The 19547-nt window shown below is 43.4% G+C and overlaps 1 protein-coding gene across 1 annotated transcript in view; it reads right to left on the reverse strand.

Moving 5' to 3' along the window:
- The window catches only part of LOC111972155 (DNA-binding protein RFX2-like), a 58746-nt gene that overhangs the window by 6003 nt on the left and 33196 nt on the right, over positions 1–19547 (reverse strand). Inside the window, 13 exon segments of the mRNA XM_023999038.2 lie at positions 988–1027; positions 1030–1074; positions 1077–1194; positions 1367–1516; positions 1633–1730; positions 1836–1987; positions 2115–2227; positions 5136–5254; positions 5525–5646; positions 5993–6112; positions 6280–6461; positions 7708–7782; positions 10628–10895. Of these exon segments, the coding sequence (XP_023854806.1) occupies positions 988–1027; positions 1030–1074; positions 1077–1194; positions 1367–1516; positions 1633–1730; positions 1836–1987; positions 2115–2227; positions 5136–5254; positions 5525–5646; positions 5993–6112; positions 6280–6461; positions 7708–7782; positions 10628–10895 (1602 nt within the window).

Consider the following 19547-nt stretch of genomic DNA (forward strand, 5'->3'; position numbering starts at 1 on the left):
AGGACAATCACCGAAACACACCTCTAGGCTGTGTAAGGTCTATTTGACCAAGAAGAAGAGTGATGGAGTGCTGCATCAGATGACCTGGCCTCCACAATCACCAGACCTCAACCCAATTGAGATGGTTTGGGATGTGTTGGACTGCAGAGTGAAGAAAAAGCAGCCAAGTGCTCAGCATATGTGGGAACTCCTTCAAGACTGTTGAAAAAGCATTTCAGGTGAAGCTGGTTGAGAATGCCAAGAGTGTGCAAAGCTGTCATCAAGGCAAAGGGTGGCTACTTTGAAGAATCTAAAATATATTTTGATTTGTTTAACACTTTTTTGGTTACTACATGATTCCATTGGTACTTCATAGTTTTGATGTCTTCACTATTATTCTATAACATAGAAAATCGTAAAAATAAAGAAAAACCCTTGAATGAGTAGGGTGTCCAAACTTTGATTGGTACTGCACACAACACACCACCACACACACACACACACACACACACACACACACACAACACACACACACCACACACACACTGCTATTTCAGCCACACCCGTTGCTGACAGGTGTATAAAATCGAGCACACAGCCATGCAATCTCCAAAGACAAACATTGGCAGTAGAATGGCCTTACTGAAGAGCTCAGTGACCTTCAACGTGGCACCGTCATGGGATACCACCTTTCCAACAAGTTATTTGTCAAATTTCGCCGACCTCATTAATGCTCTAGTGGCTGAATGGAAGCAAGTCCCGCAGCAATGTTCCAACATCTAGTGGAAAGCCTTCCCAGAAGAGTGGAGGCTGTTAAGGCAGCTAAAGGGAGGACCAACTCCATATTAATGCCCTGAATTTGGAATGAGTGTTCGACGAGCAGGTGTTCACGTACTTTTGTCATGTAGTGTATCTATCTTTAGAGACTGATCCATCTATCAACATTATCTATCTATCGAGGTCTGTCTGTCTATCGAGGTCTGTCTGTCTGTCTAGATGGGTCCATACCTGTAGAAGGACCACTTCAGCAGGAACTGTCTTGCAGCCCTGGGAAGCTGGTGCTGCCCTCGTGGGGCTTGAGCACCTGGTTGACACGTTGTCCAGCCAGGCGGCCCCCTGGTCCAGAGAGCTCTGCTGCTGCAAGGTCACCTTGAAGTCCTGCTCCAGCCGCTGGACCACAGTCTCGTCACACTGGCATACCCACGACGCCTGCTCCTGTAGACCAACAACACACACACCCCAGTCTGAGAGGATTTACAAGGTACAGGTACAAACAGAAAGGCATGCACACACACACACACACACACACACACACACACACACACAGTGGGAAGAAAACACTTCCAACAAAGATGAACCCAAGGAATTATTAGTTCCATGGTCCTACCTGTACGTTGGCGAAGTCGACGCGGTTGAGGTCGCTGAGCATCTGATTGATCTGTGAGGTGTTCTGCAGCACGGCGCGGGCTGCCTGGGCCAGGTGGTTCAGAGAGGTGTACCGACGCAAGGTCTGAGCAAATGCACTCACCACCGCTGCCTACAGCACATACAAGAGATGGTTAACTTCACCTGGGAATGTATCGCGTGTAATGTATATCTGCGAGTTCAGCTGTCTGCAGAAAGACTACGAGGGTGTTGGAAGGTGTTTTGTACCTTGGTGCGTACAATCTCATTGGGAAAGTCGCTCATGGCTGTGGTCAGCCAGCCCTCCAGACTCTTGGCAAAGTTGCGAATGGCCTGAGTGAGAGTACCTGCAATAAAAAAAAAAATCAGCTGGGATAAATACAATACATTGAGTGCGATAATGATAATGTTATTATAATGTAGTAATGCTGAAGGTAGGCAGGTGTACTGACTGGGGACAGGGCGTAGCACGTCAGGGATGAGGATCTCCACCAGGGCCTGGTACAGGATATGGTCACAGCTCCTCATCCACAGCTTGACAGGCTCATACTTGCACAGAGCCATCAGCTTCTCCCTTGGGATCACGCCCTCCATGTCCTCATCACTGTACACACACACAAAAATCACTAAAAGCACAGTTTTCAATCACAGAAAACATACATGCATATAAAGCGTGAAAGCAAATGTTTTCCTAATTCAAATATTACTTTCTCAATCCTCTGTTGTCTGACCTGTTGGGGATGGTGATGGTTACGTCACTAGATGGCGCTGTTGAATACCAGAAGGTCTGCCACAGCTTCTCAATGTAGTGGAACTGGAGGTTCATCACCACATCCAGAGTAGCCTACGGGGGAGAGGAGGAGGAGGGGAGACGGGAAGGACAAAACACAGAGCTGAGCCATGGCAACCAGACACACAACAAAGTTTCTCTGCAGCAGCCTCCCGACTGGTTAGAGGCTGAGTCCAAGCTAAACGCTGCCTTCCTTCCAACCCATTGATCCCAAATCAGAACAGATAATATTTGAGTGATATTTACTAGGAATTCAACTGTAACATGGCTTTAACAGGGACTATAGTGTGTGCTGTAAGTGTGTAGCTCCCTGCAATATTGGGCAGCCTCAACTCCACACGGCTTCCTCATTCCTGTTTGAACTCTCACATACCGAGTTCTGAGCATGTGCTACACACTATAATCAACACGCCAATCAAATCTCCACATGACAGATTTACTATACTAAAGATTTACCAACTCACTATACAATTTCCCAGTAACATTATGGGCTAAAAGAAGACAACTTCACTTTGACAACGTCAAAAATAATTGAAATGGCCACAGATATAGCCTAAGGTATGTTTAAATATGGCATAATATAGACAGTGAAGCCACAGTCAACCCTCAGTAACAGAGCAGCAGTGAACCTCCTGTATGTTCTGTCTATCAGTGCTCTGTGATTAGTGGTAGTGTCTCTATTCACTCTTCACACCATGCCCAGAGATTCTCCTTTGGCAGGACATGCTCCCAGTCTCCAGTTACAGCCCGGCACAGTATAGGCTTTCCTTCAATCACATGATATGTTTTTGCTTCCTCTCCAAGGATCACTATGGTAACCGTGTTTACCGTTGCTCTGGGCAACAGCTTAAACACTAAACTCCAAAACAAAAAGAAGAATTCCCCTGCCCCTACAAACAAGCGTTTTGCCTCCCCAGTTTCGACACACAGGAAAAACAGCATGCTTTAGAAACTATGGCTAGAGTGAGAGAGAAAAGGGAGAGGGAGAGAAAAGAATGACAGATGACTGAGGTTCCTTAACACTGCCCCCACACACATACACTTCTTTATGTGGTTTTACCTGATTTATTCATTTCCTTCCGCGCTGGAGTTTTTATTGCTCATTTTATCATTCAACTCAACAAAAGCATGCTTAATTGGTGTGTCTGATAGCAGGATATTTGGTTCTTATCAATAACTGTGACATATAATAATAAATGCATGTATGGGCGCCAAAGTGAATGAATATGAATGTGTATAGAGGTAATTAATGCTTTGCTTGTATGAAACAAAATGTTCCGACCATAAGGTGCTACAGAGGGTAGTGAGTACGGCCCAGTACATCGCTGGGGCCAAGCGTCCTGCCATCCAGGACCTACAGTGCCTTCAGAAAGTATTCAGACCCTTTGACTTTTTCCACATTTTGTTACGTTACAGCGTAACAATATTCTAAAATTGCTTAAATAAAAAAAATATCCTCAGCAATCTGCACACAATACCCCATAATAACAAAGCGAAAACAGGTTTATAAATGTTTGATAATTTCTTTAAAAAATATATTTAAAAAATACCTTATTTACATAGGTATTCAGACCCTTTGCTAGGACACTTACCACAGGTGGACTCCAATCAAGTTGTAGAAACATCTCAAGGATGATCAATGGAAACAGTATGCACCGGAGTTCAATTTCAAGTCTCATAGCAAAAGATCTGAATACCTATGTAAATAAGGTATTTCTGTTTAAAATGTTTAATAAATTTGCAAAAATGTTTAAAAACCTGTTTTCACTTTGTCATTATGGGGTAATATTATATGTGTGGATTTCTGATGATTTTGTTTTATTTAATGCATTTTAGAATAAGGCTGTAACGTAACAAAATCTGGAAAAAGTCCAGGGTTCTGAATACTTTCCGAAGGCACTGTACATGTACAAATGACCTCGACTAACCTGTACCCCCACACATTGACTCGGTATCGGTACCCCATGTATATAGCCTTTTTACTTTTGTTTATTTAGTAAATGTGTTCTTAACTCCATTTCTTGAACTGCATAGTTGGTTAAGGGCTTGTAAGTAAGCATTTCACGGTAAGTTCTACACCTGTCTGCATCGGCGCATGTGACAAATAAAATGTGATTTAATTTGAAACAGAAAATCTACAGCTGTATTTCTACTGAAAGCAGCGTGAGGAATAAGTTATTCCTGGACCTACACCTTGATTTGTCCTTTGTATGCTTGTTACCTTTATTTTAAATAGTACATTTCATTTAACATCAATAATCCTCCTAGTATAAAGTTAACAGATGGTTGTTTGCTCACAAAGAGAAAAGCGCATAAACATTAAACACACAGAAACACACAGAGAGCTGTGAGAGTGACAGAAATGCGCCGGCCAGACAAAGGCAGGAGCCCATGTGCCTGTCCAATGACCAGGCAACACAAAGGCCCACGGGGAGGCGAGCACAAAAAGACACCAAGATGTCCGCCCAGCGCGCTGAAAGGTTAATTGGCATGTCTTGAAAGCTGAGCTGAGATGAAAGGAGGCTGGAACAAAAGGAGCGTGGTGTGGCTGGACAGAGGGAGGCCACGGATAATATGATAAACCCACGGCTTCAGTGCTTTAATTAAGCTTTTCAGGGCACCTCTCCCTTTCGGTCTCTCCTTCTCTCTCTATAGCTTGGAAAGTCCTGCAAAAATGTACATTACACATTTCACCCCCTCCCTCATCACTGTATCCCATCCAGGGAGTTGGTATTCTCTTCGGTCACATTCAACAGTAACTAAGGATGTGTTCTAGCACCAGCTCTGAAATGTCTTTTCCCCCATACATAATTTCATCAAATTTGCAGTGCCGTCGACTAGGACAGGATACCTGTTGAGGGCTGCAGTCTAATCGCTCTCGCTGGCAGCGCGTGTTGCACCAAACCAGACCACACCAGAGCAGTGCAGAGTTTGCAGCTAGTTGGCGCTGCGTCGCACATACCTCACAGTGGTCCCTGTACAGGTTCTGCAGCTTCTTCACATCATTTATGTTGATACGCTCGGGGAGGGGCTGGGTGCCCAGGTCAGGGGTGGGGAACGGGGGCAGGACATGTGACACATCTGCGGACACGATGACACACGGTCAAATCCCAAACAACAACAAAGAGGTGTTTAATAATAATAATGTTAAGTGACATAATTACATTTTGCATCCAGTGATTAAACTGGGCTGGCCCTACCCTAGGCTACCATGCAAGCAGTCTAAAAGCCTTTTATCATGACTGTTTTATCCTCAGTGTTCACAAACTATGGAATTAATGCGAGCTCTGTTTTGGTACAGGGGACCTGATGGTCTCTCAGTGTTACAGTGTGGCCAGCGGAGCTTCTTACCAATGTACTGCTGGTGGTGCTGGCTCTGGGCTGCCACAGACTGCTCTGGGGTGCTGGCTGAGTGCTGGGAGCCTCCTGACAGGCTGTCTCCCATGCCATCCACCTTCTGGAGGGGCTTGAACCTGCGGAAAGGGGAGAGGGCAGCACAGCTATGTTGGGTGGGGCTGGGAAGAACTAAAGGATGACTGGGAGAGGAGAGGAAGCACAAACGAGGAGAGGAGAGAGTGGAGAATAAAGGCAGGTGTGAGGTTAAATAAACCATGTATCTGAAATGAGGACGAGTGCACCACTTCACTCCATTACAGATGGATTTCAAAATCCACAAAAGTCATTTGGGCAGAGGCAGGGGGACATGAAGTCAAATGTTCAAAGAATATCAAAAGGAACTGGATTAAAGCTTTGTCAGACAGTATGGACAGATGAGAGAGAAAGAGAGAAGAGGTGGAGGATGTGAGCGGGAGGGTTCACCTCTGTTTCTGGTGCATGGGTTGCTGTCTCATGGCCATGTACTGAGAGTCCTCTTGCAGTCTGTTGAGTGGTGAGTCTGGCTTCAGCCTGATGCCATAGTAGTGGTACTTGGAGTTGCCCCTGGAACAAACAGGAACATGGGGGGTTAATAAGGAAATTGTAATCAGCTTCGTAATCTGTCTTATCATCATCAGAATAAATCCTCACTATCAGCATCATCAATCAATCTTTCTAATCTATCATTAACATTATCCTACACCTGCCCTTCATTACCATCACGGACATACCTAGTGCCGAGGCGGCGGGTCCTGAGGCCCATGAAGACCGAGCGGATGAGTTTCCCGAAGGAGGCAGCGTTGACCGGGTCCAGTTTCTGCTCCTGACAATGGCGCAGGTAGTGGTTGTAGAGGGAGCTCCGGGGCAGGCTCACCCCCTCCGCTGTCTCATAGTTATCCAGCAGCCACTGCAGCTACACACACACACACAGCACAGAGACACACCGTCAGTCACCTACTGGACACCTACTGCTGCACTCTGATCCTCACAGTACCTCAGAGGAGGCTGGTGGGAGGAGCTATAGGAGGACAGGCTCATTGTAATAGCTGGAATGGAATAAATGTAACGGTATCAAACATAAAAAATATTGAAATCACTCGTTTGCCTCCGTTCCATTAATTCCATTCCAGCTATTACAATGAGCACGTCCTCCTATAGCTCCTCCCACGAGCCTCCTCTGCAGTACCTCCATCCTGCAGCTGTCTGCCCAAGGAGATGGAGAGCACTGCCTTCTATTATCACATCAAAGGACAGCAGAAACACACACACACACACACATTTTGTGAGTTTAAACATGAGGGTGAGAATTTAGATTTTGGCTTAAAACTGTCAGGGGGGGGGGGTGAATTAGTGTATTTGATGTGATAATTGCTCCTTCATTGCCTCATCAGAAGACCACATATTATACCTGTTCACTAGAGCAATATAGAACTCTGCTCACCCCTATTCTCCAATAGAAAGGACTTCCCTGTCTGTGTGGCTGGTGATTGGTGGAGAGGTAAAGGGAAGATGATCGCCAGTTGGAATATAAATAAATACAAGCTGTGGGGATGGATATTTTTCTCCATTAACAGGTTGGCCAGACTGAGTGTGGCAGACATAGCATGAAGTGGACTAGAGACTTGATGACAATAATATGACTGTCAGGAGCTGCTTGATGATTTAGAGATTCTAGATAGGTGACCAAGGGTTAAGACCGGGAATGGAGAAGAACCCCCTAGCGTCCAATGAAATAGCTGATTTGAATGGCAGCTCTGGTAAAGTAGTGGTTGAAAAGGAGGGAGGGCGTTGTGTGGATATAACAATCACATAGCGGACATGATGTGGAGGATGGGGAATCTGAAAACGCAAGAGGTTAAATATGCATAGCTTTTGTCAAGACATGGCCAAGGCAAGCCCAGCCAGCAGCAAGTCCCACAATCAACAAGTTGTGGTTGAGCAACAAGCGGCAGCAGATGCAAGGAAAGTCTATGGTCAGACGACAATGTAGTGTTTTATGCCACAGCACCGTGAGGCTAGCATTAGCAGAAGTCTGTCAGTATGTTCCCTTCAGCAGTAAGAGAAGATATCTCAGTGACAAGTGGTAGTGTAGCCCACAGCCAGGGAGACAAAGGCGGGCCTTTCTAGTCCTTTTCAAAGAAAGTTCCTGTTTGACTTACATGGCTGTTGAGCAGGCTGCTTTTGTGAGTTGCAATCCCTTCAGACTTTTGGAGGTTTTCAATCGCCATTTCAAGCTAAAGAAAAAAAAGGAGCATGCAAAAAAATAATTAAAAACGGGAGGAAGCAAAAAAGGAGGGAAACGAAAAAGAGAGGGAGAGAGGAGTTGAGGTGAAGGGGGGTAGACAGAGAAAACAAAATCACAAAACAGAAAGGAAATAAGACGGTTAGCTGCAGCCAGATCTCTACATTTCTATTACACTCAGTCAGTCTTGCGACCAAATTCATTATTGGCTGACAAAAGCATGCAAATGAGGGGGGACTCAAGGGGTTAAGCTGCTGACTGAAGGCATTCCTGGTTTGACACTATGCAAATGCACTCCGCAAACAGGGCCACGTCACACCATGCACAGTGACAATGAGTCAACAAATTCCACCTTTCCCCCAAAATAATCATCACACAATGCAAAACATGACCAGTTATATGGAATGGTCGGTCACTGTTGCAATACAAAATGTATTAGACCGACTGGCCTAATACAAAACACATCTTACAGGAGATATAGATTTCCATATCATCCCCCTCTTTTCTTTCCGTTTGTTATCCAAAAGGAACCATTATCAATGAATTTACCAGATCATTTAGATATTTTTCTGCGGTATCATGGACTAGAGAAAATAGAGAGAAGATAAACTAGCGGGCATAGTGAATGATAAAACCTGGGACTGGGCTTGCTTTAAAGGTGGGGGGGGAGAATAGACACCCACAGAAAGATGCGTGGTACAGTGGCCAAACTTGAGAAGAAAAAGAGCAGGCATCGTTCCAAGGCCTTAAAAAGTCTCCCAAGGGCTGTTGGCCAAATGGTAATGAGGCCGAGGGGTTGCTTTGTTTCGCAGGGCGCTCAAGTGCCTGTGAAAAACTCTAAAACAAGGCAGCACTGAATTATTTAAGCCAGCCTGCGCCCTGCTTCCCCTGTCCTGCTCTTCCCGTAAAGCCATGGGGCACTGGGGAGGTTGAGGCCCACCCCATACTCAGGTTTCCCTGAGGCTCAGCAGATAGGCCAGGCAAGCAGGTGTGATGACAGTCACGCCAGCGTGCGTCACAGCCACGGCAGCGTAAGGCAGGGCAATTTGTCTGCTAGGGCAGAGCAATTTGTTTGTTGGTGTAACTAATAATTTAGACACGCTTCATATACTGTAGGATACTTTAATCCGTACACGGCTTAAAAAGCTGTTTAGTAAAGGCAACCATAAACCATCCCTCGTATATGTAATGATTTGGAATTACTGACTCTCAGACATGGGCATTCATTTCTCAACTGTTGGTGCCTCTACTACAGTTGAAGTCGGAAGATTACATACACTTTGGTTGAAGTCATTAAAACCCGTTTTTCAACCACTCCACAAATTTCTTGTTAACAAACTATAGTTTTGGCAAGTCGGTTAGGACATTACTTTGTGCATGACACAAGTAATTTTTCCAACAATTGTATAGACAGATTATTTCACTTCTAATTCACTGTATCACAATTCCAGTGGGTAAGACGTTTACATACACTAAGTTGACTGTGCCTTTACACAGCTTGGAAAATTCCAGAAAATGATCATGGCTTTAGAAGCTTTTGACATCATTTGAGTCAATTGGAGGTGTACCTGTGGATGTATTTCAAGGCCTACCTTCAAACTCATTGCCTCTTTGCTTGACCACACAAGTCTGGTTCAACCTTGGGAGCAATTCCCAAACGCTTGAAGGTACCACGTTCATCTATACAAACAATAGTACGCAAGTACAGCAAAGGACCTTGTGAAGATGCTGGAGGAAGCAGGTACAAAAGTATCTATATCCACAGTAAAAAGAGTCCTATATCGACAACCTGAAAGGCCGCTCAACAAGGAAGAAGCCACTGCTCCAAAACCGCCATAAAAAAGCCAGACTACGGTTTGCAGCTGCACATGGGGTCAAAGATCGTACTTTTTGGAGAAATGTCCTCTGGTCTGATGAAACAAAAATAGAACTGTTTGGCCATAATGACCATCGTTATGTTTGGAGGAAAAAGGCGGGAGGCTTGCAAGCTGAAGAACACCATCCCAACCGTGAAACACGGGGGTGGCAGCATCATGTTGTGGGGGTGCTTTGCTGCAGGAGGGACTGGTGCACTTCACAAAATAGATGGCATCATGAGGATGGAAATAATGTGGATATATTGAAACAACATCTCAAGACATCAGTCAGGAAATTAAAGATTGGTCGCAAATGGGTCTTCCAAATGGACAATTACCCCAAGCATACTTCCAAAGGACAACAAAGTCAAGGTATTGGAGTGGCCATCACAAAGCCCTGACCTCAATCCCATAGAAAATTTGTGGGCAGAACTGAAAAAGCATGTGCGAGCAAGGAGGCCTATAAACCTGACTCAGATACACCAGCTCTGTCAGGAAGAATGGGCCAAAATTCACCCAACTTATTGTGGGAAGCTTGTGGAAGGCTACCCGAAACAGTTGACCCAAGTTAAACAATTTAAAGGCAATGCTACCAAATACTAATTGAGTGTATGTAAACTTCTGACCCACTGGAAATGTGATGAAAGAAATAAAAGCTGAAATAAATCACTCTCCACTATTATTCTGACATTTCACATTCTTAAAATAAAGTGGTGATCCTAACTGACCGAAGACAGGGAATTTTTACTGTGATTAAATGTCTGGAATTGTGAAAAAATGAGTTTAAATATATTTGGCTAAGGTGTATGTAAACTTCCGACTTCAACTGTATACCATAATGTTTGATGGACTTATGTAGTCATATCACAATCATGTCACTGACAAACCTACTGGACTGGAAACATTCTCCCTACTAAATTCCTAAGTCCTAACAAACAGCAAACAAGGACAGAGTATATGTAACCCATCCAAGGTGCTCACCATAGCGGAGGAGGAGCGGGAAGAGTGTGAGGCGTGGTGGCGACCCCCATCCATGCCCCCGCCGTGGATCAGGTAGGTGCCGCCACCGGAGATGACCTGACTACCGCCCACATCCATGGCGATGCCCACCATACCGTGGGGCGGCCCGCCGCCGGCCGAGGAGACCACCGTGGTGACCTGGGCACCCCCACCCTGAGAGTCAAAGTAGGCTCCTCCACTACCTTGCCCATACAGCTGGGCCTCAGGGTTATAGGAGTAGGCTGTCCGGCTGGGGAGAGAGGTGCTATAACGTAAAGGTATGACCTCAGATCTATACAGAGTGAAATATGAATCACATACTGTAACATTGCATCACTTAGCTTATGTTCCTATTATAGTATTACCCATTGGGTTGCAAAGAGAGGGTACAGTGCTTTGACTTTTTCCACATTTTATTGTGTTAGACAGAAAATGAAATAGCTTAAATGAAAATTTTTGGGGTCACTGGTCTACATACAATACCCTATAATATAAAAGTGGAATGATGTTTTTCGATTTTTTTTACCAAATGATTTAAAACTGAAAATCTGAAATGTCTTGAGTCAATAAGTATTCAAGCCCTTTGTTATGGCAAGCCTAAAGAAGTTCAGGAGTAGAAATGTGCTTAACATGACACATAAGTTGCAATCATAGTGTTGAACATGATTTTAGAATGACTACCTCATCTCTGTACCCCATACATACAATTATCTGTAAGGTAACTCAGTCAAGTGGGGAATTTCAAAACACAGATTCATCAAAGACCAGGGAGGTTATCCAATGCCTCAAAAAGAAGGGCACCTATTGGTAGATGGGTATAAAAAAAAGCAGACATATCCCTTTAAGCATGGTGAAGTTATTAATTACACTTTGGATTGTGTATCAATACACCCAGTCACTACAAAGATACAGGCGTCCTTCCTAACTCAGCTGCCGGAGAGGAAGGGATTTCAACATGAGGCCAATGGTGACGTTAAAACAGGTATAGTGTTTAATGGTTGGGATAGGAGAAAAGTGAGTCTGGATCAACAACATTGTAGTTATTCCACAATACTAACTTATCTGACAGAGTGAAAAGAAGGAAGCCTGTACAGAATAAAAGTATTTAAAAACATGCATCCTATTTGCAACAAGGCACTAAAGTAATACTGCAAAAAATTGTTGTCTTGGCTGTGTGCTTAGGGTCGTTGTCCTGTTGGAAGGTGTACGTTCGCCCCGGTCTGAGGTCCTGAGCAGGGGTCTCTCTGTACTTTGCTCCATTCATCTTTTCCTCGATCCTGACCAGTCTCCCAGTCCCTGCCACTGAAAACATCCCCACAGCATGATGCTACAACCACCATGCTTCACCGTAGGGATGGTGCAAGGTTTCCTCCAGACGTGACGCTTGGCATTCACCTCCCTGACCAAGGCCCTACTCCACCGATTGCTCAGTTTGGCCAGGCGGCCAGCTCTAGGAAGAGTCTTGGTGGTTCCAAACATCTTCCATTTAAGAATAATTTTTTTGGTACTCTTCCCCAGATCTGTGCCTCGACAGAGTCATATCTTGGAGGTCTACGGACAATTCCTTCGACCTCATGGCGTCTACCTCACGCACTGTCAACTGTGGGACCTTATACACAGTCGTGGCCAAAACTTTTGAGAATGAAAATGTATATTTGTGTCACAAAGTCTGCTGCCTCAGTTTGTATGATGGCAATTTGCATATGCTCCAGAATGTTATGAAGAGTGATCAGATGAATTGCAATTAATTGCAAAGTCCCTCTTTGCCATGCAAATGAACTGAATCCTCCAAAAACATTTCCACTGCATTTCAGCCCTTCCACAAAAGGACCAGCTGACATCATGTCAGTGATTCTCTCGTTAACACAGGTGTGAGTGTTGACGAGGACAAGGCTGGAGATCACTCGCTCATGCTGAATTGAGTTCGAATAACAGACTGGAAGCTTCAAAAGGAGGGTGGTGCTTGGAATCATTGTTCTTCCTCTGTCAACCATGGTTACCTGCAAGGAAACACGTGCCATCATCATTGCTTTGCACAAAAAGGGCTTCACAGGCAAGGCTATTGCCGCCAATAAGATTGCACCTAAATCAAGCATTTATCGGATCATCAAGAACTTCAAGGAGAGCGGTTCAATTGTTATGAAGAAGGCTTCGGGGCGCCCAAGAAAGTCCAGCAAGCGCCAAGACCGTCTCCTAAAGTTGATTCAGCTGCCGGATCGGGGCACCACCAGTACAGAGCTTGCTCAGGAATGGCAGCAGGCAGGTGTGAGTGCATCTGCACGCACAGTGAGGCGAAGACTTTTGGAGGATGGCCTGGTGTCAAGAAGGGCAGCAAAGAAGCCACTTCTCTCCAGGAAAAACATCAGGGACAGACTGATATTCTGCAAAAGGTACAGGGATTGGACTGCTGAGGATTGGGGTAAAGTCATTTTCTCCCTTTCCGATTGTTTGGGGCATCTGGAAAAAAGCTTGTCCGGAGAAGACAAGGTGAGCGCTACCATCAGTCCTGTGTCATGCCAACAGTAAAGCAACCTGAGACCATGCATGTGTGGGGTTGCTTCTCAGCCAAGGGAGTGGGCTCACTCACAATTTTGCCTACGAACACAGCCATGAATAAAGAATGGTACCAACACATCCTCCGAGAGCAACTTCTCCCAACCATCCAGGAACAGTTTGGTGARGAACAATGCCTTTTCCAGCATGATGGAGCACCTTGCTATAAGACAAAAGTGATAACTAAGTGGCTCGGGTAACAAAACATTGATATTTTGCGTCCATGGCCAGGAAACTCCCCAGACCTTAATCCCATTGAGAACTTGTGGTCAATCCTCAAGAGGCAAACAAAAACTCACACATTCTGACAAACTCCAAGCATTGATTATGCAAGAATGGGCTGCCATCAGTCAGGATGTGGCACAGAAGTTAACTGACAGCATGCCAGGGCGGATTGCAGAGGTCTTGAAAACTTTTGGCCATGACTGTAGACAGGTGTGTTCCTTTTCAAATCATGTCCAATCAATTGAATTTACCAAAGGTGGACTCAATCAAGCTGTAAAAACACCTCAAGGATGATCAATGGAAACAGGATGCACCTGAGCTCAATTTCAAGTGTCCTAGCAAAGGGTCTGAATACTTATGTAAATAACCTGTTTTTGCTTTGTCATTATGGGGTATTGTGTGTAGATTGATGAGGGAAAAAACTATTTAATCCATTTTTGAATAAGGCTGTAACGTAACAAAATGTGTAAAAAGTCTGAATACTTGCCGAATGCACTGTATGAGTCAGCCTACTAATTATACAAATAGGCCATATTATATTTAAAAATTAAAATTCAATTCGCTAGCCTACTTTGTGTGCTGCCCCAGAATCGCATGTTCTCTTCTGCTTTCATGGTATGAACGATGTGCGTAATTCCAGTCCATATAATACAGTACAATACAGTAATACAGTTCACACTCGAAAATATTAGTCTACAGGAACTAGATTAATTTATTTACCCAAGAGAGCATATAGCTAGCTACATCTATGGTTTTTCTGTTTTTCTGTTATCCATAATGTGCAGTAGCCTAAATCATATAGACTACCATTCAAATGTTTGGGGTCACTTATAAATGTCCTTGTTTTTAAAAGAAAAGCACATTTTTTGTCCATTAAAATAACATCAAATTGATCAGAAATACAGTGTAGACATTGTTAATGTAGTAAATGACTATTGTAGCTGGAAACAGAATATTTTTTATGGAATATCTACATAGGCCCATTATCAGCAACCATCACTCCTGTATTCCAATGGAACGTGGTGTTAGCTAATCCAAGTTTATAATTGTAAAAGGCTAATTGATCACTAGAAAACCCTTTTGCAATTATTTTAGCACAACTGAAAACTGTTTTTCTGATTAAAGAAGCAATACAACTGTCCTTCTTTAGACTAGTTGAGTATCTGAAGCGTCAGCATTTGTGGGTTCGATTACAGGCTCAAAATGACCAGAAACAAATAACTTTCTTCTGAAACTCGTCAGTCTATTCTTGTTCTGAGAAATTAAGGCTATTCCATGCGAGAAATTGCCAAGAAACTGAAGATCTTGTACAACATTGTGTACTACTCCCTTCACAGAGCAGCGCAAACTGCTTCTAACCAGAATAGAAAAGAAGAGTGGGAGGCCCTGGTGCACAACTGAGCAAGAGGACAAGTACATTAGAGTGTCTAGTTTGAGAAACAGACGCATCACAAGTCCTCAAATGGCAGCTTCATTAAATAGTACCCGCAAAACACCAGTCTCAACATCAACAGTGAAGAGGCGACTCCGGGATGCGGAGTCTCTGTATTTGAAGTTATTTTAAAATGGACCAAAAAAATGCTTTTCTTTCAAAAACAAGGACATTTCTATTTGATGGTGTATGTATTGGGCAAGTGCACAATAATTTGGGCTTTTTGGGGTTTGGGCTCAATAAATGATGTTAATGTAGGGCTCATAAAATGTATTTAATATATGGCTCATCAGGCTCAGGTAGCATCAGGTTTGAATGTTCATGCTGAACAAAGCTCTAATCAAAGACATATTTAAATGATTTATTATGCATGCTTTTGAATAACACTTCCAGTTTTGGCGTAAAATACCGTGTTACCCGGGAGAAAAGTGATTTATTCTCAGGATGGAACATCTGTAAAATACCGGGGAAATATTCAACCCTAGGGTTCCCAAGTGGCGCAGCGGGCTGTATCACAACCGGCCATGATCGGGAATCCTATAGGGCGGTGCACAATTGGCCCAGCGTCGTCCAGGTTAGGGGAGGGTTTGGCTGGGGTAGGCCGTCATTGTAAAATATGAATTTGTTCTTAACTGACTAGCCTAGTTAAATAAAATGTAAAAAATAAATAAAAGTACATATATTTAAAAAAAAAAATGAACTAATGCCTTGTCGTTAAAATTCAGCCTACTCTGATGTTTTTATCCTGAACTGTATCCAATGATTTATGAAAACTTTCTTGATAGGTCGATTTCCTCATTGTGGTTTTACAGATGTGTTTAATACGTTTTATGTACATACTTTATTCGAATATTTATGAAATGCACCTTGCTATATTTGGTAACACACTTTTATTTGTCCTTGACTCCAACTGCATTCGATGCCCTGAACGGATGTGGGTGGAGCAATGTCCACATAAGGGTGCAAATTACAAACACTGCCAAAAGCAGTGACCGAAACGTAAAGCTTAATAAAGAACAGTGATACTAGCAAGAGCAGTGTGCAGTTTTCTATTTTCTTTTATGTAAGCCTACCTTAGAATGACACATAATTCACAGAGAGTTATATAAATAGCACTTCCAGTTCGAACGGGAATAGAGGGAAGCCCGGTAATTTCTTGCGCTTTTGAAAATAATAACGTGCAAAGGTTGCAGAATCCAGGCGTGGAAAACTTTTAGAGACTTACCCAGAAAGACTCAGAACTGTAATCACTGCCAAAGGTGCTTCTACAAAGTATTGACTCAGGGGTGTGAATACTTATGTAAATTAGATATTTAGACATTTCAATTTCCAAACATTTGTAACATTTTCTAAAAACATGTTATCATTATGGGGTATTGTACACTGCTCAAAAAAATTAAGGGAACACTTAAACAACACAATGTAACTCCAAGTCAATCACACTTCTGTGAAATCAAACTGTCCACTTAGGGAAGCAACAACTGAATTGACAATAATTTCACATGCTGTTGTGACAAATGAAATAGCCAACAGGTGGAAATATAGGCAGTAGCAGACACCCCAATAAAGGAGTGGTTCTGCAGGTGGTGACCACAGACCACTTCTCAGTTCCTAGCTTCCTGGCTGATGTTTTGGTCACTTTTGAATGCTGCGGTGCTTTCACTCTTGTCGGTAACATGAGACGGAGTCTACACCCACACAAGTGGCTCAGGTAGTGCAGCTCATCCAGGATTGCACATCAATGCGAGCTTGTGCAAAGAAGGTTTGCTGTGTCTGTCCAGCGTAGTGTCCAGAGCATGAGGCCGCTGACCAGGAGACAAGCCAGTATATCAGAGAACGTGGAGGAGGCAGTACGAGGCAAACCCAGCAGCAGGACCGCCTACCGCCGTCCTTTGTGCAGGAGGAGCGGAGGAGGCACTGCCAGAGCCTGCAAAATGACCTCCCAGCAGGCCACAAATGTGCATGGTCTGCTCAAACGTCAGAAACAGACTCCATGAGGGTGTATGAGGGCCAGACGTCCACAGGTGGGGGTTGTGCTTACAGCCCAACACCATGCAGGACGTTTGGCATTTGCCAGAAACATCAAATTGGCAAATTCGCCACTGGCGCCCTGTGCTCTTCACAGATGAAAGCAGGTTCACACTGAGCACGTGACAGACGTGACAGAGCTCTGCTGCCTGCAACATCCTCCAGCATGACCGGTTTGGTGGTGGGTCAGTCATGGTGTGGGGTGGCATTCTTTGGGGGGCCGCACAGCCCTCCATGTGCTCGCCAGAGGTAGCCTGACTGCCATTAGGTACCGAGATGAGATCCTCAGACCCCTTGTGAGACCATATGCTGGCCCTGGGTTCCTCCTAATGCAAGACAATGCTAGACCTCATGTGGCTGAGATGTGTCAGCAGTTCCTGCAAGAGAAAGGCATTGATGCTATGGACCGCCCTTCCCCAGACCTGAATCCAATTGAGCACATCTGGGACATCATGTCTCGCTCCATCACCAACGCCACGTTGCCACCACAGACTGTCCAGGAGTTGGCGGATGCTTTAGTCCAGGTCTGGGAGGAGATCCCTCAGGAGACCATCCGCCACCTCATCAGGAGCATGCCCAGGTGTTGTAGAGTCATACAGGCACGTGGAGGCCACACACACACTGAGCCTCATTTTGACTTGTTTTAAGACATACATCAAAGTTGGATCAGCCTGTAGTGTGGTTTTCCACTTTAATTTTGAGTGTGACTCCAAATCCAGACCTCCATGGGTTGATAAATTTGATTTCCATGATAATTTTTGTGTGATTTTGTTGTCAGCCACATTCAACTATGTAAAGAAAAAAGTATTTAATAAGAATATTTCATTCATTCAGATCTAGGATGTGTTATTTTAGTGTTCCCTTTATTTTTTTGAGCAGTGTATATAGATGGGTGAGAAAAATATATATTTAATCCATTTTGAATTCAGGTTGTAACACAACATAATGTGGAATAAGTCAAGGAGTATGAATACTTTCTGAAGGCACTTTGAACGTTACTGGAAACTTTAGAAGTTTACCAGTAAACTACCAGAATTTTGTATCTTTTAAGGATTTTATGTAATCTATCATAAAATATCTAGGGGCCCTTTTGGGTACTTCAGATTATCACAGGTGTCTGTAATTATCTCTGGCCCTCTGTGTGGCCTTATCACATGTAAAATATATGAAATAATTACATAAGATGATTTAAAAATTAAAAATAGAATGACAACGCTTTAAAACATTATCCTAAATACAAACCATCAACTTAGTGAATACCATTGTTTTTTTAACTTTTATTTTACTCTGTCAATATGTATTCGCTGTCAATGTTTTGGCGTCAAACTAGTGGCAGTTATGAAAAAAGTCAGTCGTTGGAAGAGTTGCATTATTTTCAATTAACTATGCCATTGTTGATTAGATGCTATTTTCATAATTAGGCTATTTTCTCTTGAACCATATGGCATATCTACTAGAAACTCATGGACACATTAATATCATAAATGTTTTAAAGTTATTTAAGTATAAATGACCAAAGTTACGATAGATTTCCATAGATTTTCTGTTAACCTTTTACTGCAGTGGGCTAAATCAAGGTCACACACAGTTTTTCTTGGTTGTCTTAAACAAATCTACTTTGAAACAAAAGTACACATTTCACACACACATTAATGGTCTTAAAAAAGAAGGAACCTGTACCATGTCTACACAGAGTTGAAATGTATTACATTTGGATTTTGCATCCCGATATTACACTTTATATACATCACAGAAGACTGAAATAAACAAAACAATTTTGTATTTATTAGGGATCCCCATTACTCTCCCTGGGGTCTAAACACATTAAGGCACTTAGAAACGATAAAAACAGTACATCATATATTATACAATGCAAAATACCACCATTCAACATTATTTCAATCTACATGTGTGTAGAGTGCTAGCGTTTGTGTGCGTATGCGTGTGCCTGTACCTGTGTCTGTGTCTCTTCAGTCCCCGCTGTTCCATAAGGTGGATTTTTATCTGTTTTTCTCAATCTGATACTACTGCTTGTGTCAGTTACCTGATGTGCAATAGGGTTCCATGTAGTCAAAGCTCTATGTAATGCTGTGCACCTCCCATAGTCTGTTCTGGACTTGGGGATTGTCAAGGGACCTCTGGCAGCATGTCTTGTGAGGTATGTATCGGTGCAATCAGTTTGTCAATACTTCTTACAAAAGAAGTAGTGATTAAGTCAATCTCTCCTCCAATTTGAGCCATGAGAGATTGACATGCATATCATTAATGTTAGCTCCCCGTGCGCATATAAAGGCCAGACGTGCTGCCCTGTTATGAGCCAATTGTAATTTTCCTAAGTCCCTCTGTGCCACCTGACTGAACAGTAGTCCAGGTGAGACAAAACTAGGGCCTGAAGGACCTGCCTTGTTGATGGTGCTGTTAAGAAGGCAGAGCAGCGCTTAATTATGAACAGATTTCTCTCCATTTTAGATAGTGTTATATAAACATGTTTTAACCATGACAGTTTAAAATCCAGGGTTACTCCAAGCAATTTAGTCACCGCTACTTCCCATATTATTTATTACAATATTTAGTTGAGGTTAGGTGAATGTTTTGTAAGGGGCCTAGACATCTGCCCTGGGGAATTCCTGATTCTACCTGGATTATGTTGGAGAGGCTTCCATT

Source organism: Salvelinus sp. IW2-2015, linkage group LG13, assembly GCF_002910315.2.
Source record: "Salvelinus sp. IW2-2015 linkage group LG13, ASM291031v2, whole genome shotgun sequence".
NCBI lineage: Eukaryota > Metazoa > Chordata > Actinopteri > Salmoniformes > Salmonidae > Salvelinus > Salvelinus sp. IW2-2015.